This window comes from Cetorhinus maximus, chromosome 22, assembly GCF_964194155.1.
Source record: "Cetorhinus maximus chromosome 22, sCetMax3.hap1.1, whole genome shotgun sequence".
Classification (NCBI taxonomy): Eukaryota; Metazoa; Chordata; class Chondrichthyes; order Lamniformes; family Cetorhinidae; genus Cetorhinus; species Cetorhinus maximus.
The window spans coordinates 46,090,236-46,118,031 of record NC_135900.1 but is presented as its reverse complement, the minus strand read 5'-3'; the positions used below and the strand labels follow the sequence as shown (position 1 = coordinate 46,118,031).

The 27,796-nt window shown below is 42.5% G+C and overlaps 1 protein-coding gene and 2 long non-coding RNA genes across 5 annotated transcripts in view; 2 read left to right on the top strand and 1 right to left on the bottom strand.

Moving 5' to 3' along the window:
• Positions 1 to 11,089, bottom strand: part of mkrn1 (makorin, ring finger protein, 1) — a 94,045-nt gene extending 82,956 nt beyond the window's left edge. The window contains exon 1 of the mRNA XM_078568249.1: positions 10,859 to 11,089. Within this exon, the coding sequence (XP_078424375.1) occupies positions 10,859 to 10,962 (104 nt within the window). The 5' untranslated portion in view covers positions 10,963 to 11,089. The remainder of the gene's footprint in view (positions 1 to 10,858) is intronic.
• Positions 11,090 to 11,251: 162 nt separating this feature from the next.
• Positions 11,252 to 14,529, top strand: LOC144696677 (uncharacterized). Its single transcript, XR_013580223.1, has 2 exons — positions 11,252 to 11,369; positions 14,451 to 14,529. It is a non-coding gene; the product is annotated as an uncharacterized LOC144696677 (long non-coding RNA).
• A 12,122-nt stretch (positions 14,530 to 26,651) lies between these two features.
• The window catches only part of LOC144696676 (uncharacterized), a 48,795-nt gene continuing 47,650 nt past the window's right edge, over positions 26,652 to 27,796 (top strand). For all 3 annotated transcript variants that reach the window (XR_013580222.1, XR_013580221.1, XR_013580220.1), the window contains exon 1: positions 26,652 to 26,942. This is a non-coding gene — a long non-coding RNA (uncharacterized LOC144696676). The remainder of the gene's footprint in view (positions 26,943 to 27,796) is intronic.

The window sequence follows — 27,796 nt, the reverse complement described above, 5'->3', positions numbered from 1 at the left end:
TGTAGACGATTGAGTTGGTTATTCTTCGGGAGCCAATAGCACTGGGTTGGATTCAATAAATTTCTATCTGCAGCAGGGCGTCCCTCGATGTTCATTGTCAGCAAACAGGGTTCAAAGCTTACCAGGTGGATTGGACTAAAAGGCGGGGGGCTACTTCTCCCTAAGCTGTTTGTTCAAAGTTCTTCTGAAAAAACATGTGCTTAAAACATACAACAGGTTGGCTTGTCATGTGACCCTTCTACAACTGCCATGGGGATTAAAAAAAAAGGCAATGCCCATGTATTCCAAAGGTGACTTGGTTAGCTCATGTCTGGAAGCTAACTTAGCCAGGGTCCCATTGTGCAATCGATTAGGCTTAATTGTCCATCTCCAATAGTTGAATACCTCAGGAATTTGTCATAGATGCGTTGCTAATGAGACAGGAGATGAGACTCCCCTGAAGTCATTGTCTTTGATGGGTTTTGCAGACAGACTGACTCCACTCCAATGAATTGGAAATTGGAATGTATAGTGATGAAAATTGGGGTCAGCCATTTTGGGCTGAGTCTTCCAAGTCACCTTAGTCTCTGTGTTTTCAAAATGACTGTTTTCTAAAAAATTAATTCAGATTTCTAGCTGATGTATTAAAAATCCTTATTTGTCATAAAGCACATCTTCATCACATCTGCTACCTCTGACATGGTCAACCACACCCATTCACCCGTAAAGCCTCCCCTTCATTGTCCAGCTCAGAGACATTTCCCTTGTTTGGTTCAACTTTATCCATAACCAAATTATCACCTCTAGATTTTGTGTTGCACCATAACATCATCCACAGATAAAGAGTTAGCTTTCACATTATACTGATAAGACCATAAGACACAGGAGCAGAAATTAGGCCATCGGCCCATTGAGTCTGCTCCGCCATTCAATCATGGCTGATAAGTTTCTCAACCCCATTCTCCCGCCTTCTCCCCATAACCTTTGATCCCCTTACCAATCAAGAACCTATCTATCTCGGTCTTAAACACACTCAATGACCTGGCCTCCACAGCCTTCTGTGGCAATGAATTCCATAGATTCACCACTCTCTGGCTAAAGAAGTTTCTCCTCATTTCTGTTCTAAAAGGTCTTCCCTTTACTCTGAGGCTGTGCCCTCGAGTCCTAGTCTCTCCTACTAATGGAAACATCTTCCCCACGTCCATTCTATCCAGGCCTTTCAGTATTCTGTAAGTTTCAATCAGATCACCCCTCATCCTTCTAAACTCCAACGAGTATAGACCCAGAGTCCTCAAACGTTCCTCATATGTTACGCCTTTCATTCCTGGGATAATTCTCGTGAACCTCCTCTGGACCCTCTCCAGGGCCAGCACATCCTTCCTGAGATACGGGGCCCAAAATTGCTCTCAATATTCTAAATGTGGTCTGACCAGAGCCTTATAAAGCCTCAGGAGCACATCCCTGCTTTTATATTCTAGTCCTCTCGAAATAAATGCCAACATTGCATTTGCCTTCCTAACTACTGACTCAACCTGCAAGGTAACCTTAAGAGAATCCTGGACTAGGACTCCCAAGGCCCTTTGCACTCCAGATTTCTGAATTCTCTCCCCATTTAGAAAATAGTCTATGCCTCTATTCTTCCTACCAAAGCGCATGACCTCACACTTCCCCACCTTGTATTCCATCTGCCACTTCTTTGCCCATTCTCCTAACCTGTCCAAATCCTTCTGCAGCCTCCCCGCCTCCTCAATACTACCTGTCCCTCCACTTATCTTTGTATCATCTGCAAACTTAGCCAGGATGCCCTCAGTTCCTTCATCTAGATCATTAATGAATAAAGTGAAAAGTTGTAGTCCCAACATTGACCCCTGTGGAACTCCACTAGTCACCGGCCACCATCCTGAGAAGGACCCCCTTATCCCCACTCTCTGCCTCCTGCCAGACAGCCAATCTTCTATCCATGCTAGTACCTTGCCTCTAACACCATGGGCTCTTATCTTACCAAGCAGCCTCCTGTGCAGCACCTTGTCAAAGGCCTTCTGGAAGTCCAAGTAGATAACATCCATTGGCTCTCCTTTGTCTAAACTACCCGTTACCTCCTCAAAGAATTCTAACAGATTTGTCAGGCATGACCTCCCCTTGATGAAACCATGCTGACTTTGCCCTATTTTACCATGCACTTCCAAGCATTCTGAAATCTCATCCTTAATAATGAACTCTAAAATCTTACCAACGACCGAGGTCAGGCTAATCGGCCTGTAATTTCCTGTCTTTTGCCTCACTCCCTTCTTAAACAGGGGGGTTACATTTGCGATTTTTCAGTCCTCTGGGACCCTCCCTGACTCAGTGATTCCTGAAAGATCACCACTAACGTCTCCACTATCTCTTCAGCTGTCTCCTTCAGAACTCTGGGGTGTAATCCATCTGGTCCAGGTGATTTATCTACCTTCAGACCTTTCAGTTTTCCTAGCATCTTCTCCTTGGTAATGGCCAACATACTCACCTCTGCCCCCTGACTCTCTTGAACTTTGGGGATGTTACTCGTATCTTCCACCGTGAAAACTGACACAAAGTACCCATTCAGTTCCTCCGCCATTTTTTTGTTCCCCATTACTACTTCTCCAGCGTCATTTTCCAGCAGCCCAATGTCCACTTTTGCCTCTCTCTTACCTTTTATATATCTAAAAAAAACTCTGGCAATCTCCTTTTATATTACTGGCTAGTTTACCCTCATATTTAATCTTCTCCCGCCTTATTTCTTTTCTGTTGTCCTCTGTTGGTCTTTGTAGGCTTCCCAATCCCCTGGTTTCCCATTGCTCTTCGCTGCATTGTATGTTTTCTCTTTAGCTTTTATGCTGTCCCTGACTTCCCTTGTCAACCATGGTTGCCTCGTCCTCCATTTAGTATGCTTCTTCTTCCTAGGGGTGAATTTTTGCTGTGTCTCCCAAATTACTCCCAGAAACTCCTGCCATTGCTGTTCCACTGTCTTTCCTGCTAGGCTCATCTCCCAGTCAATTCTGGCCAGCTCCTCCCTCATGCCTCTGTAGTTGCCTTTATTCAAATGTAATACCGTTACATCTGATTCCAGCTTTTTCCTCTCAAATTGCAGGGTAAATTCTATCATATTATGGTCACTTCCTCCTAAGGGTTCCTTCACCTTAAGCTCCCTTATCAAATCTGCCTCATTACACATCACTAAATCTAGAATTGCCTGTTCCCTAGTGGGCTCCACCACAAGCTGCTCCAAAAAGCTATCTCGTAGACATTCCACAAATTCCTTTTCTTGGGATCCACTACCAACCTGATTTTCCCAGTCTACCTGCATATTGAAATCCCCCATGATCACTGTAACCATGCCTTTCTTACACGCCTTTTCTATCTCCTGGTGTATCTTGTGCCCCACATCCTGACTACTGTTCGGAGGCCTGCACATAACTCCCATTACGGTTTTTTTTACCTTTGCGGTTCCTCAACTCCACCCACACAGATTCTACAGCATCTGACCCTACGTCGTTTCTTGCTATCGATTTAATTTCATTTCTTACTAACAAAGCAACCCCACCCCCTCTGCCAACCTGTCTATCTTTTCGAAAGGATGGATATCCTTGGATATTTAGCTCCCAGTCCTGATCCCCTTGCAGCCATGCCTCCATGATGCCCACCACATCATACCTGCCAATTTCAATCTGCGCCACAAGCTCATTTACCTTATTTCGTATACTGCGTGCATTCAAATACAACACCTTCAGTCCTGTATTTCCCGTCCCCTTTCTCATTGTCGTCCCTTTATCTGATGTGCTTGAAGTTAGATTCCTAGTCCTTTCCAAACACTCTGTCTTATTTTGTGTTCTGGAGACTTTAATAGCCTCTCCTGGGCTCTCCTTTCTTTTCAGTTTTTTCATAATTTTCCATGAAGTTGAATCCACCCCCCCACATGCTAACCTGCTGCTTTGTTTCCCACCACCTCCACTATCTCTCACGAATTGTCATTTCTAAAATTACGTAAAGTGCCTCCTGTCAGACTGGTAGCTTAATATCCAGTGTTGAATGAGCTGCAGTTTCCTATAGCTGAACACCAGAAAGACCGAAGCCCTAGTATTCCACCAATTCCATCCTCTCCCTTCCACTATCCAAGGCTAAACCAGACAGCTTACAAACTGGTCATCTAACTTGATCAAGCACAGTTTCTGACCCCATATCCTCTCCGTCAAAAAGACCGGCTAGTTTCACCTCCGTAACACCGAGATAACCCCACCGCCTCAACCCATCTGCCGCTGAAAGCTTCATCCATTCCTTTGTCATCTCTAGACTCAGCTAGATCAATGGTGTCCTGGCCAGCATCCCATCCTCCATAAATTTTAGCTCAAACAAAACGCTGCTGACCATACCCTATTCAGCACCAAATTCTGCTCGCTCATCATCCTCACTGACCCACATGACAATGACCACCTTTCCTTCTGCCACCACAGGATTTTCCTTTGGCCTCCACAGTTGAATACTGCTTTGATGCCAACTGCAGCTACACTTATCTCTCCCCTGACGTTCAGCTCTTGCACCCATGTTTGGATCAACATTTAACTGACACTAAATGATTATGGAGGAACTTGAACAGGAAAATGCCAGATCAACCATTTGATCTCTGTCACTGTAAATCAGTAACCCTGACATTACGCTCTACACAGCATAACAGCCTTATTGTTATAAAACAGCAAACCCTCTGGGTCAATGTGAGCAACACCACAGGGGATCTACTGGCATACAGTATTAAAAGTGCCAAATTTCATCTCTGCTGAAACAAGATATATTAACTTTATTTTAAAATTAACCTTCACGTCACCCTGGGATGGGTGGTGTGGGGCTGGGGGAGGCAGGGTGCGCGGTTGACAAAATGAAATCTGTCAAACTACAAGCATATTCATGGTCACAAATTAGGGCCTAAACAATGCACTCTCTGACCTATACTGATGAATGTCATGGGAGATGTGTTATATTTATGTAAATCTAGAATGTGTGTTATCAAGGATCATACCTTCCAGGAATATGTGTGAAATTTCTGCAGCTGATTTGTCACTGCTTAATAGCATTAAGCCATGAACTGAAAATATAAAATTAGAAAGTGGCAAACAAGAATGAAAATTACTAATCATGAAGTTTAAATGAATTACAAGTCATTAACAAATATCAATAAGTGAAAGCCAACCATACTATTGCAATTGCAAAAAAAATCTTTTGATTTCCTTTAAGCTCTTGCTGAGAGAAATAAGGCTTTTAAATACCTTGTAATTTACAAGAAAATGATTAAACTTACCTAAACAATAACTGTGCGCATTAGAAGGAGCAGTCTGCACCTCAGGTGCATACAGGTTGTCAGATATCAGTCTTAGCTGAAAAAACTCAAGCTAGACTGGTACAACTTCTAAAATGCACCAGTTCTACAGTCAGAACTGATTTTATGGTGATTTACAAAATCTTCTAGAACTTGCATAATGGCAAAGTACTGAAAAGGAAAAACCACAACAAAATTATTTTCAGGACAGCGAACATAACTGAAATTTATTCTTGTCTTGGATGTTCTATACAAATTAAAGCATGAATTCTTCAAACATATAACATACAAATTCATGATCTAAAAATACAATCAAGTGCCACATACAAACTGACAACTATTCTATGATTCCATGGAAGGATTCAGAGCAGGTCTATTTATTTTGTCAAAACCAAAATACTGCTGATGCTGGAAATCTTTCCTATCTTCCACCCTATCACAGGCCTCTGCTTTTCTTCTTATCCCTCACTTCCCTCTCACTGTACTTACTTAAAACCACTTACATTTCTGCTTTTTTCCTGTTCTGAAGAAGTTTCATCAATCTGAGACTGACACTCCTGACTTGTGCCTTATAGATGGTGGACAGGCTTTGGGAGTCAGGAGGTGAGTTACACTCCGCAGAATTCCAAGACTCTGACCTACTCCTGTTGCCGCATTATTTATATGGCTAGTCCAGTTCAGCTTCTGGTCAATGGTAACCCCCAGGATGTTAACAGTGGGGGATTCAGCAATGGTAATGCCATTGAATGTCAAGGGGAGATGGTTGGATTCTCTCTTGTTGAAAATGGTCATTGTCTGGCACTTGTGTGGTGTGAATGTTACTTGCCACTTATCAGCTCAAGCCTGAATATTGTCAAGGTCCTGCTGCATTTAATCCAGCATATCAACCACTGTGAACATGTAATCAACAAAACAAATAAATGCTGAATTACATTGTCCAAACAGAGCAGTGCAAGTTAAAGGAAGTCATGCTCAAATGGGACAGTGATCTGGTCAAACACTATGCCCAGTCCTAGTTACTGACACACAAGTAAGACATTCAGGCCTTGAAGAGCTGCAGGACTCAATTTGAATGGCTGCAGAAACCTTGGTTTTTCAGTTTGAAAAAGGAAACAACTGAAAGGTTATACTTACATTGAAGTATGGAAAAAGTAAATTCTGAAAATTTCTTCCAATTAAACTGAGTAGAACAAGGTGAAACAGGTTAAAGCTAATAAAAGACAAAGTTAGGACTGGTGTGAGGAGATTTCTCATACACACAATGATCAGCACATGGAAAGAACTTTCAAGTGGGATACTTGAGGGGGAAACCCTGAAACCCATTTGGGAACTAGGTGTTGTGGCAGAAAGACTGTTGAATCTTCCTGTAAGAATGAGCTTAACTTTTTTCATCTATATTTATCTTGGGATCTTGAGTCATACAACGCAACACACAAAGAATTACTGTGACATTAAGGCCATAAAAACTAACTGTTAAGTAAACAGAGCTTCAGGTTACTCAGATTATTGTTTGGTCATGGAACCTTGTGATTTGGAAAGTGCTTGTCAGTTTCAGATTCCAACTCAGAAGTATAGGCCATCTCTAAAACAAAAATAAAAATACCTGGAAAAACTAGCAGCAGGTCTGGCAGCATCTGCGGAGAGTAACACAGTTAACGTTTCGAGTCCGTATAACTCTTCAACAGAACTAAGTAAAAATAGAAAAGAGGTGAAACACTGCTGCCAGACCTGCTGAGTTTTTCCAGGTATTTTTATTTTTGTTTTGGATTTCCAGCATCCACAGTTTTTTGTTTTTATCTTAGGCCATTTCTAAGATGGTTTTGCATCTGCGACAGTGTCAAGGCTACAATATGATGACAAAATCCACACAAATTGTAAATGATGGTAACTCACAAAAGGCATGACTGAGGAAGGTTACATCAGGAACAGGCTGTATGAACTGAATTCCATAGCTCTTGCTAAGAACAAATCTAGTGTAAATGTAAAGTTTGAATACAAATAATGTTAATACCAATTAAGGACAGGTCCTACTGGTGCCCTCCACCAACATTGCTTTCTTTAAAAAAATGAAGTCGCCTCTTTAAAAATATTTTGCAGGGACAATATTAAGTGAAATAAATTTTACAGCCATCAATATACTATAGCAATATATTTCCAAGCTTAATATAGATTTATTTTTTTCCTTGTAATATTTTTATATTATGATAGTTGTATGTCAGGTTTGAGTTAAAATTTTAAAAAATCTGGTATTACAACAGACTCAAAAACATTCAGGTCTGGAGAGAACTCTTGTTTTAATATTCGTAACAAATCTGCTACTAAAATAAATGCTGCGCCATTACAAAGCAAGTTGAAAGAAGAGAATACAAAACTAAACTTGCATGGTGTAAATTCTCTCTCCCTGATACTTCCCATTTCTATGACTATGAATTCAGGCACAGGAACAGGTCATTCAGCCTGAACTTGATCCACCATTCAGATAATCATGGTTTATCTGGATCTGAACTCCATCTACCCACCTTAGTTCCATAAACCTTAATAACGTGCTCAGGAACTAGCCGTGTCTCTAGCCAAGCAGTTTCAACACTCATTTACCTGACAATGTGGAAATTGTCCTCTCCACAAAAATCAGGACAAATACAATCTGGCCAATTACTGCTCCATCTGTTGATAGCAGCATATACTCAACACTAACTTGCGCATTGATGTTCAGTTAAATTCCACCAAGACAACTTGTTCAAGAGCTTACAGCCTTGGCCCAAATATGGACAAAAGAGTTCAATTCCAAGAGTGAAGTGACAGTGACTGCCCCTGACATCAAGGCAGCATTTGACCGAGTGCGGCATCAGTAGCCCTAATAAAATTGAAGTCAATGTGAACCAAGGGGAAAACTCTACACAGGCTGAGACATACCGAGCACAAAGGAAGATGATTGTGGTTGTTGGAGGTCAATCATCTCAGCCCCAGGACATCGCTGCAGGAGCTCCTTAGGGCAGTACTCTAAGTCCAACCATTTTCTGCTGCATCAATGACCTTCGCGCCATAAGAAGTTCAAAGCAGTGGGGATATTTTCTGATGATTGCACTGTTCTGTTCCATTCCTAACTCCTCAAATAATGAGGCAGTCTATACACATGCAAAACCTGATCAACATTCAAGCTTGGGCGGATAAGTGGCAAGGATCACACAAGTGCCAGGCAATAACCATCTACAGCAAAAGAGATTCTACCTCCCTCCCCATGACATTCAATGGCATTAAAATTGCTGAATTCCCCCGCCGTCAACATCCTGGAAGGAGGGGGTGCAGGGTTACCACTGACAAGAAACTCAACTGGATCAGTCATTTAAATACTGTGACTACAAGAACAAATCAGAGGCTGGATATCCTGTGGCAAGTAATTCATCTCCTGACTTAGGTCTTTCAGGGAATCAATATATATGGGGAGCAGGCAGGAAAGTGAAGTCAAGGCCAAAGATCAGCCACAACTGTATTGAAGATGGACCAGGCTCGATGGTCCATATGATCTACTCCTGCTCCTATATATTATGCTCTCCAAAGCCTGTCCTCTATCCAGAAGGTATAAGTCAGGAGTGTGATGGAATACTCTCCACTTCCCTGGATGAGTGCAACTCCAACACTCAAGAAGCTCAACACAATCCAGGACAAAGCAACTGCTTGATCAGCATCCTATCTACCATTGTAAACACTCACTCCCTCCACCAGCAGCATACTGTGGCTGCAGTGTGTACAATCTTCCCTACTGCAACTCGCCAAAGGTTCTTCACCAGTACCTTCCAAATCCATGACCTCTATCACCAAGAAGAACAAAGGCAGCAGATGAATGGGAACACCACCGCTTGCAAGTTCTCTTCCAAGTCGCACAAAGTCCTGACTTGGAAATAGATCTCCATTCCTTCATCATCATTGGGTCAAAATCCTGGAACTCCTTACCTAACAATACTGTGGAAGCACCTAAACTACATGAATTCCAGCTATTCAAGAAGGTATCTCAACATCAAGGGTAATTAGAAATGGGCAATAATGCTGGCCTTGCCAGTGATGCCCTCATCGCATGAGTTAATTTTTTTTTAAATTGCCTAACAAAAATCTATTCATCGCAGTTTTCTGGGGGAAAAGAGTGTTTCAGATTCTCATTGTGTTGTGTGTGAAGAAGTGTTTTCGGACAGCACCCTGAACAGCTGAGCTCTAATTTTAAGTTTATGTTGTTCTGGACTTTCCCTCCAGAAGAAATAGGATACAGAGAGAAAGAGAAATGCCATCAACTTTTGTGATCATCTTGAACAGCTCAACTGATCACCCTTTAACCTTCTATATTTAAAGGAACACAACCTCCTCAATCTGTCCTGATATCAGCTATTCAATCCTTGTAGCCCCAGTATAATTCTGCTAAATCTGCACTTCACCCATTTCCAAATCAATATATCTTCTGAGGTACAGTGGTATGTAGTAGTCTAGTCATTAGATGGGGTCTAATCAGAGCTCTGTACAATGAAAACACAACTTTCACTTTGTATTCCAGCCCACTGAAATAAAGTGCAACATTCCCTTAGCCTTTTTAAAAATTATGTTTTACACTAATCCACTAGCATTTAGTGATATCTGTAGCTGGATGCTCCTCGCCCATAGTTCCTGGCTTCTTGCCATTTAGAAAATAACATTTCTTAGATCCAAACTGATCTCCTAACATTTTCCTACACTTGAACTCCATCTGCCACAGTTTTGTCCCCTCACAATCTATCAATGTGCCTTTGCGACTCTACCTATATGATACTCAAATTCCACTTCCAAAACTAAAATATTAATTAATACACCATTCTCCACAGTTGCTCCAAGTGCCCAAAGTTACAGTTTCCAAACTGAACAACCTTCAATACTATACGAAATTATAAAAATAGAGGCTCGCACTTCATGGGCGGAGGTGCATGAAAAAACAGTTCAGCTATAAGCCAAATTTCCCTCTGGAATCTGCAGTAAAACAGAAACGATGAGATTTGATCCAATTATTTGTGAAAATAATACAAAATGTTCACAAACAATTGCTTACATAGAGTTTAAAACATAAGTGTACAATAAATTTTAAAGTATTTAAGTTATAGAAATTGAGAAAACTTCAACTCAGCAGTTTTTGATTGACAACATAACCTCAAAGTTTCTTAGCAACTTTCAAAGGCACTTCACAATCAACAAAAACACCTTTTCAAAAAAAGTAAGTTGCAGTAAGATGTACAGAATTCCATAAAGATCAGCTGTTATTCGGAACACTTTTAAAATTCCGAAATCAAGAGAGAGTTTAACCGACACATTTTAGAAAAAAATCTGCATCTGTTACATGCCTTACCTAAAAGCCTCATATGGGAGACGGCTAGACCAACTGGGAACTGTTCCAATTGCTTTCTCTGTTATTGTCGCCACTCGCAGTCCCTATTGATGTTTAAACAGATCGCCCTGATAGGCCTTTTATCGTTGTGTGCCTGACTGCATAGGAGCGTACAAGAGCTGCATGGCACGTACTAAATTATCTTTTTTGTTTACCTGCAAGTGACCTGTTTAGTCCAGCCAACAACACCGCCGCCGCTGCCTCCTCCTGCTCCTGCTGCCGCCGCCGCCGTCCCCATGGATGCCGCTGCCTCCGCCATTATCCACCACTGTCACCGCGCGGCTACAGCCGGGCCTCCCACCGGCCCCTGCGCCACCACTTCCGGGGAAAGGGCTCGGTCTCGAGCTCGCTCTGGAGCTCGGGGCCGCGCACGCAGATCCCGCGTCCGCGCCCGCGCCCGCCGTCCCCCAAGCGCACGCTGACCGGTTACGTCCAGAAAACAACAACAAACAAGCGCCACGTCCCAGCCCTCGAGTACGGGTCGCTCGTTTCGATCAGTCTTCCGCGCCTGGTCCCGCGGTCAAGAGTGAAAGGGGTAAAATATTTAAAAAGTCAGGTCCGACCGACCGAGTGAGTAAAAGAACAAATACAGGATGAAGATGGAAAATAACCATAGAAGTCCTGGATCTCTATGGCAACCGTAATTTGCTAATTCGCTCCGCAAAGGTAATCGGTAATTTCCGGAGATTACGAGCGCGTGTGCAGGGGGTGGTGTGTGTGTGGGGGGGGGGGGGGGTGAGAGTGACGGAGTTGGAGCGGGACACTGGCCGGAGGATGGCGGATTGAAGTCACATTTTATCCTCAATTTCAATACACAAGAGAGACAGCAGATTATAACGTAAATACGATGTCATTTATCATCACAACCCACACTATATATTGTATATAATGGCAGTTGTATTATGGGGCCATAAGGCGATGCATATTTTCTAGTCGCTACTATGTTTGCTGAATAAAAATATGGATAAAAAAAAATCACCGTAGATTGGGCGAGAGCAACGCTATTAACCAGGTACCATCCTACATATGTGATTCTCACGCCACATGATTGAGAAGTTTCTCAATCTGGAGCAGAGGTGTTTTTCTTTGAGTTTAGGAGTTAGTCAATGAATAAATAATCACTTCAGGTCAGCATCTTCTGGCGACTGTTAGTAAGTTGTTTACCTCTCGCTGGGCAATGGGGACATAACAGAATAATATTTAATTTCCGTGGCCTTCTGCGCTGTGACAATTCTGTGTAATTCAGAATCCTGGTGAGAACCAGTTTATTTCACTAATATCACAAAGGATTTTTAAAGTATTATACCTGGCTTCAGAGCCAGAGAGAGAAATCATGGGCCCTAGCGTTTCTCCTCTTTCCAACCCCTTATTTCACAGTAACACCCCTCCAAACTTTCTCCTCAATCATGCATTTTTCCCCTTTCAAGATTCACTAATCAATTGACCAAACAATCACAGAAAGGTTCTAATAACTGGATAACATCCATTGTTGGCATCTGGTTACAAATATCATTCAATATAAATGAAGCGTGAATTATTAACATTAAGAGCAGCAACAATACAATTAGCATTAGTTTGTATGCACCCTACAGAGAGTACAAATTTTATTTTAATAGAGTCATGCAATATTGTTAATTTGACAGGAGAATATCCCATTGTTTAATTATAATACTGTACAGACAATAACACTGAATTCAGAAACGCTACTAAATAAACAGTCTTGGGTGAATATTTATATTTTACATCGAAAGGCAATAAAACATAATCACGTATACTTTAGACCAAAATTCTCAACTGAACCTCTGCTTTTTCCTTATGACCTCCCCCCACCCCCCACCCCCAAAAGTCTTTGGCTACTTATCAGGCTCTTGACAGTTCCTGGAACCAAACCAAAGTGCCACAGCTCTCAGGAATTCGCTTTGACTTCTCCTCAGTGTTCCAGCTATTCTCTCAGATATGAAATTTCATGGGAATCCTTCCATTAGCTTTTGGCCAATCGATCCCTCGATTTCTCTTCAAAACCTCACAACTGTGAACTTCTCAGCTCAAACTTAGGCTTCACTGCATTCTCCAAGCCAACTGCTTAGTGCCTCCACCTCCGAAATACCCTAGATTTCTGATTGCCCTTTGCTTCTGGTCTACAGTTGCTTTTCAGCTCTTGGCAGACTCTTTCTATCTTTGTCTGCTGAACTCAGGGCTTACACCTACCAACTTCAGTCTTTTCAGCTCTAACCCCAAAGACCCTCGCAAAAATCTGCCAACAACTTCCCAGAATTCCAACCATAGCGGCACCCTGAATTACGCATCTCTATCGTAACAGAGGTTTGTTGAGATGGCGGATAGATCTTTAGATTAATTAACTTTAAGCTTCAAAGTCAAACCTTTTGATTCTGGGACCCACCTGAATAATTTAAATTTCTAATCAGGTCAGAGCAATTCTTCTCAGACTTACTGTCTGCAGTTCCCCTGCTAAATGAAGGCCACTTACATTTTTCATTGCTTTCACCCTCCTAACTCTGACTTTAGAAGTACACATGGTGTAAGGAACATAGCTTTTAATTTCTGTTGGACTGTTGTAAAGAACATATCTTTTTTATTTCTGTTGGACTGTTGTAAAGAATATATCTTTTTATTTTCTGTTGGACTGTGGCTTAGAATTACAATGGCTGCAGTTTAAAGGACATGTCCACTGGAACAGGATGAGAGATACATACAATGTTGCAGTCCTGGAACAGAGTGTGCCTTGAAAGATAGGATAGTGCTGGAAAGGAGTCCTCGACCAAGGGAGCTGCCTGACAACAGCATTTTAATTGGCAGCTTTTAACAATCATGCAGGACTGTCCCCAATGTGCAGTAGAACAGCTTGAAGAAGCCACCAGATAAATCCTACAACTCCAAAGCCCTAAAGGAAAAATCCTAGTCCAGGACGGAGCAGTTTAATCTGTTCACTGACTCTCCCTCAGAGGCAGCTGATATGAGGAACCTTCCCTGAGTGCCCAAAGTCTTGACACGTGAATTCGTAGTTCTGGAACTTTCTACAGTGGCTATTTCCTGGCCCTACCTCCTCAGCCTAACTCTCCATTCACAGCTCCATCTCCCCCACCGTGCTTGCTGACACTCCAGTCCTAGTGTCGCCTACTCCACTACCCCCATCACCGCCCCCCCCAATCTTGCTTGCTGATCTTTCCGCCTTTCCTGCTCTCTGCTGTTGCTAATGCTGTTTCCATTTATTTTGATGCTGCACTATAAGGAATCCAAGCATGACAAATAAGTCAACAGCAAGACAGTCAAATTATAGCAAACGTGGCAGAACCAAGAAGGGCATAGCATTTTTACTGGATGGCAGATTTTTCTAAAACAACAAAGAATCAGAGATGGCATGCAATTGGCACTTGCTGTCAACCCCATGGTATGCATGACATACATCAAATAATGCAAGCTAATGCCTGATTACTTTGGGGGGAGCAATGGAGCACAGATGGTCACATCCGCTTCAATTCTCGCCAATTCACCATGCTATGTTTATTTGAAAGAGGATGGAGATTTGACGATTGACTTCTTAAGGACCCAAGATATCATCTGGAGTCTTGTTTACTCCCTCAATAGTCATAAACTCTGCAAATTTATGAGACACATATCCATACCAAAGTCCTCAAAAATCAGCATTAAAAATCAGAGGTTCTAATGTTGTAGAGATCAGACATGTCTTGCAGCAGTTCAGTAAGGCAGCTACCATCACTTTCTCAGGGCAGCAATTTCCAGCGAGGCCCACATCTGAACAATAAATAAAAGACCGGACAAGACATTCAAAGTCATAGTAGTGTGTTGAACAGTACGCAATTTCTCCATACATTGGGGAGTTACCGCAAGAGGATGAGGAGACTCTGCCACACCTGTTGACAAAGAATGAAGGTAAGCCTGAAGTAATGGATTATGAAACCCAGTTTCAACTGGAAATATTTATGCACTAGGCTGTAATTGACAGCATATTTACCAAATCATCCAAGCTTCCCACTGCATTATGAGCCCTGTTCACTTGGCATTTGATAAGATGATAAGACAACGGACACAAGATAAGGTCTCATGGAGTTGGGGTGACATATTAGTATGGATAGAGGATTGGTTAATGGACAGGAAGTAGAAAGTAGGGATAAATAGGGCATTTTAAAATTGGGAAGCTGTGACTAGAGTGCTGCAAGGATCAGTGCTGGGGCCTCAGCTTTTTATTACCTATATTAATGACTTAGAAGAGGAGACAAAGTAATGTATCTATGTTTGCTGATGATACAAAACTAGGTGGGAATGCAAGCTGTGAGGATGACGCAAAGAGGCTGCAAAGAGATATATTTAGGTCAAATGAGTGGGCAACAAGGTGGCAGATGGAACGTAATGTGAGGAAGTGTGAGGCTACTCACTTAGGCTGCAAGGATAGAAAAGCAGAATATTTTTAAAAAGGCATGAAACTTGTATATGTTGATGTTCAGAGAGACTTGGGTGTACTCGTACAAAGAACGCAAAAAATTAGCATGTAGCTACAGCAAACAATTAAGAAAGCAAATGGATGTTGGCCTTTATGGCAAGGGATTGGATTTTTAGAGTAAGGAACTCTTGCTACAATTGTACAGGGCTTTGGTGAGACCACACCTGGAATACTGTGTGCAATTTTGGCCTCCTTATTTATGGAAAGACATACTTGCATTGGAGGCAGTACAGCTAAGGTTCACTAGATTGGTTCCTGGGATGAGAAAGTTGTTCTAAGATGAGGGGCTGAATAAATTGGGTCTATATTCTCTGGAGTTTAGCAGAATGAGAGATGATCTCTTTGAAACATTCAAGGTTATGAAGGTGCTTAAAAACTAGATACTGACAGGTTGTTTACCCTGGCTGAAGATTCCAGAACAAGAGTGCAGAGATTCTGGATAAGGAGCCGATAATTTAGGAATGAGATGTTCACTCAAAGAGTTGCGAATCTTTGGAATTTTCTACCCCAGATGGTTGTGGATGCGCCATCACTGAATACATTTAAGTTGGGATAGACAGTCCCTCGGAATCAAGGGATATGGGGAGCGGGCGCAAAAGTGGAGTTGAAGCCCAACATCAGCCATGATCATATTGAATGATGGAGCAGGCTCAATGGGCTGTATGGTCTTCTCCTGCTCCTATCTCTTATGTTCTTATACCCGCATTATAAACTTTAATGGCATTGCTATCATCTATTGTACCTTAACTACCATACATTGTATTCTTCTGTTTACTACTTTATTTTGCCATTAGCAATGTTTATTGCCTGTATGTTCTTTGTTGCCCCTTTAGAAAGTGGGCCACATGTAAGGGAGGCACTGAGATGTTGCATAGTTGGAAAAGACATGACAATGTAGTCAGGCTAGTTCATTGAGTGTTTTTCTGATATGTTTGCTTTCATATCCAGAGGATTCAAGTACAGGAGCAGGGAAATCTTGCTGCAATTATGACAGAGTAGATGCAGGAAGGATGTTCCCGATGGTGGGTGAGTCCCGAACCAGGGGTCACAGTCTGAGGATACGGGATGGACCATTGAGGGCTGAGGTGAGGAGAAATTTCTTCACCCAGAGAGTGGTGAGCATGTGGAATTCTCTACCACAGCAAGTAGTTGAGGCTAAAACATTGTATGTTTTCAAGAAGGAGTTCGATATAGCTCTTGGGGCGTAAGGGATCAAACGATATAGGGAGAAAGCGGGAGCAGGTTATTGAGCTAGATGATTAGCCGTGATCATAATGAATGGCGGAGCAGGTTCGAAGGGCCGAATGGCCTACTCCTGCTCCCATTTTCTATGTTTCTGTTTCTCCATGGTCAAAACTGAAGGAGTGCTGCACACTCAGCGGGTCAGAAATGAGGGAGCGCTGCACTTTCAACGGGTTAAAAAGCCATGACAAAGTTCACTCCTAGATCTGACCCATTGCCAGCCACCTCTGCTGCAAAATTATCCAAATGTTAAAATTCTACCTAACGTTTCATGTTCTGGTCATTGACCTGAAATGTTAACTCTGCTTTTCTCTCCACAGATGCTACCTGTCTGTCATTCTAGCACTTTGCATTCAACCACTGATTTGGAGGAGGTTAACAGGGCAGGCTACACTGGCCGCATTAGTTACCTTGTTTTCTAGGTGACCCCTCGCATTAACAGGTAGGTAACATTGTCATGGCTTTACTCGAGTAGCTAGGCTTCTGGAGTGACAAGCTCTATATGTGAGTCTTCTTTACCTTATCTGGAATATTTGCTGTATGCAGTGTGCCGGGCCACTTCCCTGTTGCAAGCACTGTGAACCAGTGGAAATAATCTTACGCAAGGCCAGGCAGCATACTGCCAGTGGTGGGAAAACTTAAAGACAATAATCCAGGCCGAAGTTAATTGGCATTTGGAAAAATAAGAGTTGTAGGAAAAGAAAATCTCCTTGTCACAATTTTAAAGCTGGACTTGCAGCCAGAATGGACTCATTTTTAATATGAAACCTGCTAGGCTGTTGCAAAACAGCAAACCAGACATTGCAATTAAAAAGTGACAAAAAGATATACTGTGTAGTCAAAGGATGATGTCTGTGCAAACGATACCCCGATGGCGTTACACTACACAATGGAGCTCATCAATAAGCAATCCTTATCAAGAAGTTTATCAAGTATAAAAACAAAAAACTGCGGATGCTGGAAATCCAAAACAAAAACAGAATTACCTGGAAAAACTCAGCAGGTCTGGCAGCATCGGCAGAGAAGAAAAAAGTTGACGTTTCGAGTCCTCATAACTCTTCAACAGAACTGAGTAATATTAGGAGAGGGGTGAAATATAAGCTGGTTTAGGGGTGGGGGGGGGTTGGGGGAGGAGCGACCCCACTCGAAACGTCAACTTTTTTCTTCTCCGCTGATGCTGCCAGACCTGCTGAGTTTTTCCAGTTTATCAAGTAGACAGTTGTTATTCAATCTGTCCAGACAATCAATTGTTAGTGTGGTCTTCAGATGATAGAATTTACTGAAAGGAAATCTAAGTAAAGATGGAAAGTGTCATGCAGCTTTAACTTTAAGTTTAAACCAAATCATTGGTTATTGTGATCTAAGGTGATCATTAATAAGCCAGTGAGGCTTTGGCAATGTAACCCCTGTCCACCATCGAAAGGAACAAGATATAAAAGAAGCTGTTAAGGTAACCTCAGGGCTGCAAACAAGGATGTAACCTGGTCTTGGAAGGAGTGTTACAACCAAGGAAACCAATCATTGGAAGGAGAATGGCAAAGAGGGAACTGGACTCGTCTTCAGAACAATATTTGTCCTGTGATCAGAACTAAATATTTAAAAGGGACCCGATCCAACACCGGAAGAATAGGAAGCCTGACTCATCATCAGGTGAATATTTAAGCGAGCTCAACTCATTATTGGAAGAATATTTAAGGGAGCCTGAACCATCGTTAGAAGAATATCTACAATCGAGGGGTTTGCCACTCGGGTGATTGTATGACCATAAGAGTACACTAAGGAGAGCTCATATTCTGTTTGAAACATAAATGTGTTTTGTGTGTTTGCGCTTGTGTGTGTGAGAGTAGAATAAGAAAGGCCTCAGTCATAGAGCTTCAGTATGCAGATTACGCTTGTGTGTGCACTCACTCCTAAACTGAGCTCCAGGTCATTGTTGACTCCTCCGAAGCATATGAGAGAATGGGCCATTCACTAAACACCCGGAAAACTAAGGCCCTCTTCCAACCAGCTCTCTCAGCTTCACTTGAAAGGAGTGTTTGGGCCCTTGGACGGTGAGGAGAGAGGAAGTGAAGGGGCAGGTGTTGCATATTTTGCGTATGCGTGGGGAGGTGCCGTAGGTAGGTGTTGAGGAGTAGGGGGTGATTAGTAGGCGGCATTCCACAGGGATCGTTCCCTCCGGGTCACCCTGGTCCACTCCTCCATCACCCCCTACACCTCAACTCCCTCCCACGGCACCTTCCCATGCAACCGCAGAAGGTGCAACACCTGCCCCTTTACTTCCCCCCTCCTCACCGTCCAAGGGCCCAAACACTCCTTTCAAGTGAAGCAGCATTTCACTTGCACTTCCCTCAATTTAGTTTACTGCATTCGCTGCTCCCAATGCGGTTTCCTCTACATTGGAGAGACCAAACGCAGACTGGGTGACCGCTTTGCGGAACATCTTTGGTCTGTCCGCAAGCATGACCCAGATCTCCCTGTCGCTTGTCATTTCAACACACCACCCTGCTCTCATGCCCACATGTCCGTCCTTGGCCTGCTGCATTGTTCCAGTGAAGCTCAACGCAAACTGGAGGAACAGCATTTCATCTTCCGACTAGGCACTTTGCAGCCTTCCGGACTGAATATTGAGTTCAACAACTCTCTCCTCCATCCCCACCCCCTTTCCGATCCCCCTTTTTCCCAATAATTTATATATATTTTTCTTTTCCCACCTATTTCCATTATTTTTAAATGTATTTCCATGCATTGTTTTATCTCTACCTTTTAGCCTATTTCGATCCCTTCCCCCCACCCCACCCCACTAGGGCTTGCTCGTCCTGCTTTCTACCCTTACTGTCACCTATTAGCACATTTCTTAGCTAATATCACCACCATCAACACCTCTTTGTCCTTTTGTCTATGACATCTTTTGGCAATCTCCACCTATCACTGGCCCTCTATCCAGCTCTACCTGTCCCACCACCGCCCCCCCCCCACCCCTCCCCTTAAACCAGCTTATATTTCACCTCTTCTATTTTTCCTTAGTTCTGGTGAAGAGTCATACGGACTCGAAACGTTAACTGTTTTCCTCTCCGCAGATGCTGTCAGACCTGCTGAGTTTTTCTAGGTATTTTTATTTTTGTTTTTGTTCTGCGTTTCAACACGCTCTGCAATCTCATGGCCTGATATATCACCCACATTATTTAAATGCCAGATGCCACACCAGGCACATGTGAAAATGAGGTGCCAACCAGGAGAAGCTACATGTATACATGTATGTATATATCATAGAAATTTACAGCATAGCTACAGGCAGTCAGGTCAACTAATATTTCTGCCGAATTTAGTCCACAGCCCAATCTTTTCCCCATTGCCCTGCAAATTAGTGTGCTTCATGTACATATGGCCAGACAAACACTCACAGCTATGGGTTTATTGAGTGGCAAATCCTTACAAGCTTCCTGCTACATTCACTGAGATCCAGAAGCTATTGAGTATTTGCACGTGTTTTCCATTTTCTATTTTAACAATTGTTTTTGCCTTAAATGTGTAGCTTTGGCCTTGGCCCCTTCATTCTGAATTAGAAAATTATCACATCTAGTTGGAAATAAAACATAAAACTTCAAAGTAACTAACCCACTAATTAGGGTGTAAAGTCTTTTATTCCACCAGCTAAGAACAACTATAATTGCAACTACAGAACCTGAGATATCAGGGATCAAAACAGAAAATGCTGGATATACTCAGCTCAGGAAAAACAGAGTTAAGGTTTCAGGTTGATGACTTTTCATCAGAAAGACAGTTCTGATGAAAGGTTACCAATCTGAAACATCGGGTCTGATTTTAACTTTATGCAAGTGAATGGGTTCTGAGTAAGTTAAAATTGGGCCCGTTCTGTTTCTCTCTCCTCAGGTGCTCCCTGACCTGCTGAGTATTTCCAGCATTTTCTGTTATTATTTAATATTTCCAGCATCTGCAGTATTTTCCTTTTGTAGGAGATAAGCGGGATTTTCACAAAGCTAACTATAGCTCCACTTTGTGCATTCCATCATAACACCATTCTCACATGATTTCCCATTCTCACATGCGCAGTTCGGAATGTGGAACGTGCATCCTGTGGGATGTGGGAAGTCATGCAAGCACAAAGTGCCCTCAATGACTACATCTGCAGGAAGAGTCACCAGCTGCAGAAACTTGAGCTCTGGGTTGCGGAGCTCAAGCGGCGGCTGGAGTCACTGTGGATCCACAAGGCTGAGAATTACATGGATAGCATGTTTAGAGAGGTATCACACTGCAGCTAAGAAGTAGGCAGAGAGGGAATGGGCGAGTGCCAGAGTATCTAAGAGAAACAGGCAGGCAGTGCAGGAATTCCCTGGGGCTATCTCATTCTCTAACCGCTGTTCCATTTTGGATACTGGTGAGTGAGATGGTTCCACAGAGGACTGTAGCAAGAGCCAAGTTCATGTTACCACGGGTGGCTCAGCTGCACAGGAGGGGAGGAGGAAGAATGGAAGTGCTAAACTGGTAGGGGAGCATACAAGTGCTTCTCTGGCCATAGAGGTGACTCCCTGGTGCCAGGGTCAAGGATGCCACAGAGCAGCTGCAGAACATTCTTTTGGGGGAGGGTGAACAGCCAGATGTCGTGGTCCTCACTGGGAGTAATGACATTGTAGGAAAAGGGATGAGGTCCTGAAAGCAGATTTTAGGAAGCTAGGGAGGTAATTAATAACCAGGACCTCAAGAGCATGAACCTCAGGATTACTCCCAGTGCCACATGCTAGTGAGCATAAAAATAGGAAGATTGAGTAGTTCAACACATGGCTGGAGAAATGGAGTAGGATTTCTGAGGCATTGGATCCGGTTCTGGGACTTGTGGGACCTGTACAAGAAAGACGTGTTACACCTTAAGAGGACTGGGATTAATGTCCTTGTGGGAAGGTTTGCTAGCGCTGTAGGGGAGGGTTTAAACTAGACAGGGAGGGGGGTGGGAACCTGAGGGGAAATTCGGAGTGGAGAGGAGAAAAACTGGCAGTGGGAAGTAGAGAAATATTAACTGATAAGGAGGATATATCAGAAAGTAGTATCAAGGTAAATACAATACTTGGAGAGTTTGAGCAGCAGTAAGTCATTAGATGCGGCCAGAATAAAAGGGAAAGTAAAAAAGCCTAAATTAGGGTTAATATGCATGTGAATGCACAGTTAATAAGATTGGTGAACTACAGGCACAGGTTGACAAATGGAATTATAATATTATTGCTGTAACAGATTCCTGGCTCAAAGAAGGGCATGACTGGGCATTAAATATTCCTGTGTACAAGGTGTTTAGGAGAGACAGGGAGGGAAGAAAAGGAGGGGATGTGGCAATATTGATTAAAGATGGTACTTCAGTACTGGAGAGAGAGGATGTTCTAGAGGGGTCAAGGACAGAATCTCTCTGGCTAGAGATAAGGGATGAAAAAGGTGCAATAATATTAATCGGTGTAGTATGTAGACCACCAACCAGTGGAAGGGATGTAGAGAAATACATTTACAAAGAAATTACAGAGAGATACAAGAATTATAGAGTAATTATAATGGAGGACTTCAATTATCCAAATATAGACTGGGATAAGAATAGTGCAAAGGGACAAGAGGCTTGAGCTCCTGGAATGTGTTCAAGGCAATTTTCTGCAGCAATATGTTTCTGGTCCAATGAGAGGGAAGGCACTGTTGGATCTGATTCTGGGGAATGAGTTAGCACAAGTGGATCAAATATCAGTGGGAGAGCATTTAGGGGACAGTGACCATTGTATCATAAGATTTAGGTCAGCCATGGAAAAGAACAAGAAACAATCCAGAACAGGGATAATTAATTGGGGGAAAGCCAATTTCCATAGGATGAGAATGCATCTGAGTCAAGTGAGTTTGAATCAAATGTTGGCAGAAAAGACGGTGGCTGATCAATGGGCCACCTTCAAAGAAAAGGTTTTGTAGGCAATGTCAAGGTATATTCCCTTGAAGGGAAAAGGAAAAATAAGTCCTGGATGACGAGAAATGGAGGTGAAGATGAAAAGGAAGAAGTGTGTGTATGGCAGATGTCAAGTAGGAAATACAATGGCGAATCAGGCTGAATATAGAAGGACCAGAGGGGAAGTGAAAAAAAACTAATGAGAAAAGCCAAGGAGAGAGCATGAAAGGAGACTGGCAGCTAACATAAAAGGGAGTCCAAAGGTCTTCTATAAGCATGCAAATAATAAAAGGGTGATAAAAGAAAGAGTAGGGCCGATTAGGGGTAAAAAAGGGAACTTGTATGTGGAGGCAGGAGAAATAACGGAGATATTAAACAAGTATTTTACATCTGTCTTTACAAAGGAAGAAGATGCTACCCTGGCCAAGGTAAGAGAGGAGGTAACTGGTACACTAGAAGTACTTACAATTGAGAAAGAGGTGTTAGAAAGGCTATCTTTACTTAAAATAGATAAGGTACCCGGCCCAGATGAAATACATCCAAGAGTACTGAGGGAAGTGAGAATGGAACTTGCAGAGGCACTTGTGATCAGCTTCCAGTCTTCCTTAGACACATGGATGGTGCCAGAGGACTGGAGAACTGCGAATGTTGCACCCCTTTTTGAACAAGGGTGTAAGGATAAAGTTGGCAATTACAGACCAGTCATTTTGACTTCAGTAGTAAGGAAACTTCTGGAGACTATAGTTTGGGACAAAATCAATAGTCACTGGGATAAGTGTAGGATAATTAAGGAAAGCCAGCATGGATTCATTAAGGGAAAATCATGTTTAGTTAACTTGCTGGAGTTTTTTGAGGAGGTAACAGAGAAGGTTGATCAGGGCAATGCTGTTAATATGGTATATATGGATTTTCAAAAGGCATTTGATACAGTGCCACACAACAGAAGTGAGCAAAATTCTAGATCCTGGAATAAAAGGGAAAGTAGGAACTTGGATAAGAAATTGGCTGAGTGACATGAAACAGAGAGTAGTGATAAATGGTTGCTTTTCAGATTGGAGGAAGGTTTGTATTGGAGTTCCCCAGGGGTCAGTGTTGGGACCCTTGCTCTTCTTGATATATATTCATGACCTGGACTGCGGTGTTCAGGGCATGATTTTAAAATTTGCAAATGATACGAAGATTGGAACAATTGTCAGTGATGAGGATAGTCTTGAACTTCAAAAGGACATAGACATATTGGTAGATTGGGCAGACAAGTGGCAGATGAAGTTCAATGTAGAGAAGTGTGAGGTGATTCATTTTGGCAGGAAGAATATGGAGAGACAGTATAAAATAATGGGAGAAATGCTAAAGGAGGTGCAGCAACGGAGGGACCTTGGTGTATATATACATAAGCCAATGAAGGTGGCAAGGCATGTTGATAATAAAGATAATAAAGCATATAGTATCTTAGGCTCTATTAATAGGGGATTGAGTACCAGAGTAAGGAGGTCATGTTGAACTTGTATAAGACACTAGTTAGGCTTCATCTGGAGTACTGCATCCAGTTCTGGGCGCAAGAAGGATGTAAAGGCATTGGAGAGAGTGCAGAGGAGATTCACAAGAATGATTCTGGGGAAAAAGAACTGTAGCTATGAGGATAGATTGGAAAGGTTGGGACTGTTTTCATTAGAGTAAAAAAGGCTAAGAGGAGATTTGATAGAGGTATTCAAGATCCTGAGGGGTATGGACAGAGTAGATAGTGAGAAACTGTTCCCACTCAAGGGAACATCAAAAACTAGAGGGCACAGATTCAAAATAATTGGCAAAAGGAGTAAAAATTATGTGAGGAAAATTTTTTTCACCCAGTGGGTGGTTGGAGTATGGAAACGAACGTCCTGAGAAGGTGGTGGATGCAGGTGCGATCAAGATTCAAAAGGAAATTGGATTGCTATCTGAAAAGAGAGAATGTTCAAGGTTACAGGGATAAGGCAGGGGTGTGGGGCTAGGTGGAATGCTCTTTTATAGAGCCAGGGCAGGCTCAATGGAGTGAATGACCTCCTGCACTGTAAAGATTCTGCGATTCTGTTTGTTATTCTGACAATGGATCAAAGTACACGTTGCAAAATACACTGAATTGGTCTACAGCAGACAGGATCAAATTATACATTCCAGACAAACTGTTGACTATGTGTTGTCCTCCAAGAGGACCAATCAGAAACCTGGTCCAGCCCACTTGTGTTAAAAATAAACACTGCCTTTTACTTCTCAACATGTGTGGGAAGGTTTGAGCCACCCAGCTGTTGAGTCAATAGTGGCCTGTTCAGTTTATTGTCGCTGACTTTAAAATCCTGGCTGAACGCATCAGTCCTGAATCCCAGCTTGGTTTTAAACTGGAGGATCCACAAATGACATGATTTCAGTGTGGCAGCTGCAAAAGAAATGCTGTGAATAAAGGAGACGACTATATATTGCCTTTTATCGATCTCACCAAGGCTTTCAACCATATGAGCAGAGAGGGTCGATTGAAGCTGCTAAAGTAAATTGGCTGCCTGCCGAAGCTGTTCAGTATGATCTCTTTCTGTGACAACATGAAGGGTAAGGTCAGCTATGATGGGGCAACATCAGAACCCTTTGAGTTCCGCAGTCGAGTCAAACAAGGTTGTGTTCTGGTGCCGACATTCTTTGGCATATTCTTCTCTTTGCTGCTGTCATTTGCCTTACAGTTCCTCTACAGAGAGTGTCTGCTTACATAGCAGAACTGACGGAAAGCTGTTCAGCCTTGCTAGCCTGAGGTCCAAGACAAAAGTGCGCTAAGTCCTATTCAAAGAGTTGCTCTGTGCCAATGATGGCACACTAGCATTCCATAGCAAAAAACACCTTCAGTGCAAATTAACAAACTTTCTCACACCTATAAAGAGTTTAGTTTGACCATCAGCCTCAGAAAGACAAATGTCATGGTCCAGGATTTTGTCATACCGTGATAAATCAACACGGACAATGTGACATTGGAGGTTGTTGATAGCTTCGGGAATCTAGACTCAACAATCACCAATGTCAGACTTCGCCTCATTGGCACATTTGTGTAATTAATAAGGACAGGAATAAAAAGGACAGCTTTTTCCGAGGTCTCTTATTCTTGAGTTGGTTCCCTGATCGCCAGCCTTCACTGAGAAATGAGAGAAGGAAAGCAGGAGTTTGAACAGGGACATTTAGGTCTCTCACAGAGCTAGGCTTCGCTAAGATGTATGAGTCTACGTTGTCTACATGAGTAATAGGAGCTACAGTGGTTGTAATGAGAGCAGTGATAGTGGATATCTTAAGAAATAGAGTTAGAAGAGTTAGCAGAGTGGATTCTGAGGAAGTGCAGGATTTAATAATTGAATGCTTAAATAAGGGGAGTAGAGTACCTTTAAAGTTCTTTCAGGAACGGGTGGACCAAGGGAAAATTAGAGCAGACAGGGTTACAAGGTTGATTCCATACACAGCAGCTCTTCAGCAGTGCAGTTCACTTGCACTTCCCTCAATTTAGTCTACTGCATTCGCTGCTCCCAGTGCAGTCTCCTCTACATTGGAGAGACCAAACGCAGACTGGGTGACCACTTTGCAGAACACCTTCGGTCTGTCCGCAAGCATGACCCAGACCTGATGCTTGCCATTTCAACACACCACCCTGTTCTCATGCCCATATGTCCGTCCTTGGCCTGCTGCAATGTTCCAGTGAAGCTCAACGCAACTAGAGGAACAGCACCTCATCTTCCGACTAGGCACTTTACAGCCTTCCGGACTTAATATTGAGTTCAACAACTTCAGATCATGAACTCTATCCTCTATCCCCACCCCCTTTCCGATCCCCCCTTTTCCAATAAATTAAAATTTTTTAATATATATGTTTCTTTTCCCACGTATTTCCATTATTTTTAAATGTATTTCCATCCATTGTTTTATCTTTACCTTTTAGCCTATTTCGATTCCTTCCCCCCACTCCACCCCCACTAGGGCTATCTGTCACTTGCTCGCCCTGCTTTCTACCCTTAATGTCATCATTAGCACATTCCTTAGCTAATATCACCACCGTCAACACCTCTTTGTCCTTTTGTCTATGACATCTTTGGCAATCTCTTCTTTGCCTCCACCTATCACTGGCCCTCTATCCAGCTCTATCTGTCCCACCCCCCTCAACCAGCTTATATTTCACCTCATTTCTATATTCTTAGTTCTGATGAAGAGTCATATGGACTCGAAACGTTAACTGTATTCCTCTCTGCAGATGCTGTCAGACCTGCTGAGTTTTTCCAGCTATTTTTGTTTTTGTTTCAAATTTCCAGCATCCGCAGTATTTTGCTTCTATGCTTAAAAGTATTCCTATTTAGAAGATGGCAACGCACAATAATATGATGAAAAAACGGAGTCAAAATTTCACAGATGAGGAATTGAACAAGGTGGAGGAAAGGTGCATGTACATCCTAAGGCGCAGAAAATCTAAACCTCCAAGGCAACTTCAGAGCATGGCTTGGAAACAGTTTGCAGCAGTTTTGAATGTGAATAGCATTGTGCCTAGGACGGTGGATCAGTGCCCTAAGAAACCGAATGATTAATGCATTCAGCCAGGGTATGTGTATATCTGAATACATAAAGTAATCTCTGAAGTTTAAAATCCTAGTTTGTGGCTTTCAAAATTAGCAAAGGTCAGAAATGTTTGTTCTGTGTACTAAGTTTCTGAGGTGTCAAAAATGCAGTTGCCTCAGAGATACTTTGAACTTGCTAACTTTCTAAGGTGTAAAGAATGCAGTTGCCTTGGAGATAATCTGAAGTAGTTTCATCCAATCTTGATAAGACAAACACAGACTGGGTGATCGCTTTGCAGAGCACCTTCGGTCTGTCCGCAAGCATGACCCAGACCGCCCTGTCGCTTGCCATTTCTCATGCCCACATGTCCGTCCTTGGCCTGCTGCATTGTTCCAGTGAAGCTCAATGCAAACTGGAGGAACAGCACCTCATCTTCTGACTAGGCACTTTACAGCCTTCTGGACTGAATATTGAGTTCAACAATTTTAGATCATGAACTCTCTCCTCCATCCCCACCCCCTTTCTGTTCCCTTTTTTTTCTAATAATTTATATAGATTTTTCTTTTCCCACCTATTTCCATTATTTTTAAATGTATTTCCATCCATTGTTTTATCTCTACCTTTTATCCTATTTCGATCCCTTCCCTTCACCCCACCCCTACTAGGGCTATCTGTACCTTTCTTGTCTTGCTTTCTACCCTTAATTAGCACATTCCTTAGATAATATCACCACCTTCAACACCTCTTTGTCCTTTTGTCTATGACATCTTTTGGCAATCTCCACCTATCACTGGCCCTCTATCCAGCCCTGCCCCCCCCCCGCCTTTAAACCAGCTTATATTTCACCTCTTTTCTATTTTTACTTAGTTCTGTTGAAGAGTCATACGGACTCAAAAT